This window comes from Sander lucioperca, chromosome 18 (assembly GCF_008315115.2).
Source record: "Sander lucioperca isolate FBNREF2018 chromosome 18, SLUC_FBN_1.2, whole genome shotgun sequence".
NCBI lineage: Eukaryota > Metazoa > Chordata > Actinopteri > Perciformes > Percidae > Sander > Sander lucioperca.
In genome coordinates this window covers 26,948,598-26,951,097 of record NC_050190.1, presented here as the reverse complement: position 1 = coordinate 26,951,097, position 2,500 = coordinate 26,948,598, and the positions used below count along the sequence as shown (strand labels likewise).

Sequence of the window (2,500 nt, the reverse complement as noted above, 5' to 3'; positions counted from 1 at the left end):
TGGTGTGGTGATCAATGATCAAAGACAGGCTTTATAAGTGCTAAAGGAACATTTTCAACTATACAGATGATAGTGTAGTGGATATTGTGTATGTCTTTGGTGTGGGAGATCCAGGTTTGAATCCAGCTGTGATACATCAGTCAATATGTCCCTGATTGAGATGTTATTTCACTTTTTTTCAATTATTCTCACTACTTCAACTTATTCTTACGGATTTAAGCTATTCAACCAGTTTAGCTTTAGCAATTCAGCTATTCATGTTTTATTTTGGCTCTCTCTTTTTCCTCTCTTTCTCTCCTCTCTTCTCTCCTTCTCTCTGTCCTCTCTTTCCTTTTGTTCAGCCCCATTCTTTTTACCTAATATATTTCACATCTCATATCAGCTAGATTGATGCTTTTTAGTTCTATGCAGTGTCTAATAATAATACAAAGTATTTCTTCTTTCAGCCGTTTTAGGTAATTCATTTCAACTTTCATCTTGACAGTATTACAGTTCAGCTTCAAGCTTTTCTAACAATGTATTTTAGCTCTTCACTTGGGTAATGTAGTTTAGCTTCCAACTCTAACAATTTTCCTGATTTTTTAGCAGTGTAGTGCATTTGAGCTTTAAGATTTTTCGTACTATTTGTTTCATATTTCTGCATTTGTGAGTGATTATCAGTTAGAAAATATACTCAGACCTCACAATGTTCTACGTCTTTTGTCATTATTCAACTTTTGAAGCCAACAGTTCAGTTTAGCATAAGCTTTTAACTTTTTAATGAAATTCATACGTATTAAAACGATTTCCACTTTTTCAACTATTCTCACTACTTCAACTTCTTCTTAATGATTTAAGCTATTCAACCAGTTTAGCTTTAGCAATTCAGCTATTCAGCATTCCCACGCATTTTCCGCAGGAAATGCATTTTCTAGTTATTATTATTATTATTAACTTTAAATTCAGTTTATGGGAAATTATTTAATTGACTTCTGCTGAATAACTTCAAAATCAATAACGACAGTGTTTAAAAAATGTAAATAATATAATAATATTACATACAAAATAACATCCACACAAGTATGTTAAAAATTTAAATTTTTTCATTTCAATTTTCACTCAAAAAACACATACCTTTGTGGAATCACATTTTCATTTTTAAGTTACCATTATCATTTAAATTAAGTCCCTTATGGGCTTCCATAATAAAATATTAGAAAAGACAAATTAAATACAAAATGTGTGTAAAAAAATATTTTTGTTCAAAACAACTATGCTTTTACTTTGAAGGCATCATTTCCGGTGTCGTCGTGTCTTAGCGTGTGTAACTTGACGTCACGTTCTCTCTCAGCCGCGTACAGCAGCAGCGGGGTGTGTTTGTGTTAAAGTGTTTGCGGTTAAATAACAAACTTCTCATTAACTTTCTGCGGTTTTATCACCTTCAGCAAACAAGAAAACTAGTTTTTTAAATAGTTTGTTTTCCGGTCGCTCTGCTGAAGCGAATCCTCCTCCATGAATTCAGCGTTTTATCCTCCCAACTCTCACTTTTCTCCGGGTGCAAATCCTGTTTGTCCAGCTGGAAATGAGACTTCAGTGAATGATTCGGGAGACCGAGCATAGCCGAACCGAGCCGAACTGACCCAGTTGATGTAAGCGACAGTTTAAAAAGACCCACAACAGAAATGACAAGATGAAGCCGATTCTGTGGATTATATTGTTTTTACTGCGCATCCATGAAGGGACCTGTGGAAACGGTGAGTGTCAATTAGTTAACTACAGTGATTTATAGAGCTATAACGTAAACATAAATCCGTGTGTTTGTAGTTTGGTCAGATTTATCTCTAAACTGTGGTTGAATGTGCGGGAAAGAGGCTACTTTTTTCATTTTGTATCAAGTTAAGTTCACTTAGCCAAACTCCATTGGAAATATTTGTGTTATAAAGGTTTGTAACGTTTCGGGAAATATTCACATATGATCAAACTTATCTAAAAAGTTATATACATCGTAGCAAACCTGTCGTCCACTCGGCATACACCCAACATACCAAACAGCAGTTTATCTAAAGTAATGGGCAATTTTTGTATCGTTTCGCCCGCTGCCTCCGCCAGTCAAAGTGTACCGCAGAGGGCTGTTTGTGAGCAGCATGAATCAGTAAAAACCTAACAATCTCTTCGTAATAAGCTCGTTGTATGTTTGCCGAATTAACCATGAAACTCATGTGCAATTAAAGAAGTCCAAGATATGACTGTCATTTTATTAAAACAAGCTAAAAAGCAAAATTATATTAATGTTAACTATTTTCGAATGAAGATCTGTCTCCCCGCACAGTTAAACAGCTCTCACAGGGCAAAGTGCAGGTTCACTGTTACTGAGGGAATGTGAGCCTAACCCTAACAGGCTTCATTATCCTACCAATTATGCCGTCAAACTGATTATCACAACCATGTTAACAAACATTATTGCCACCTTTCAGAGCACGAAATGTTTAAGCTTAAGCACAAATTAGTAAAAAATGCATCA

General features: G+C 35.0%; 1 protein-coding gene across 2 annotated transcripts in view; it reads left to right on the top strand.

The window, feature by feature from the left end:
• Positions 1 to 1,313: 1,313 nt before the first annotated feature.
• Positions 1,314 to 2,500, top strand: part of tyro3 (TYRO3 protein tyrosine kinase) — a 32,392-nt gene continuing 31,205 nt past the window's right edge. The window contains exon 1 of one of the 2 annotated variants that reach the window (XM_031304654.2): positions 1,314 to 1,733. In XM_031304654.2, the coding sequence (XP_031160514.2) occupies positions 1,670 to 1,733 (64 nt within the window). In that variant the 5' untranslated portion in view covers positions 1,314 to 1,669. The remainder of the gene's footprint in view (positions 1,734 to 2,500) is intronic. The other variant, XM_035994404.1, reaches the window with a different exon arrangement.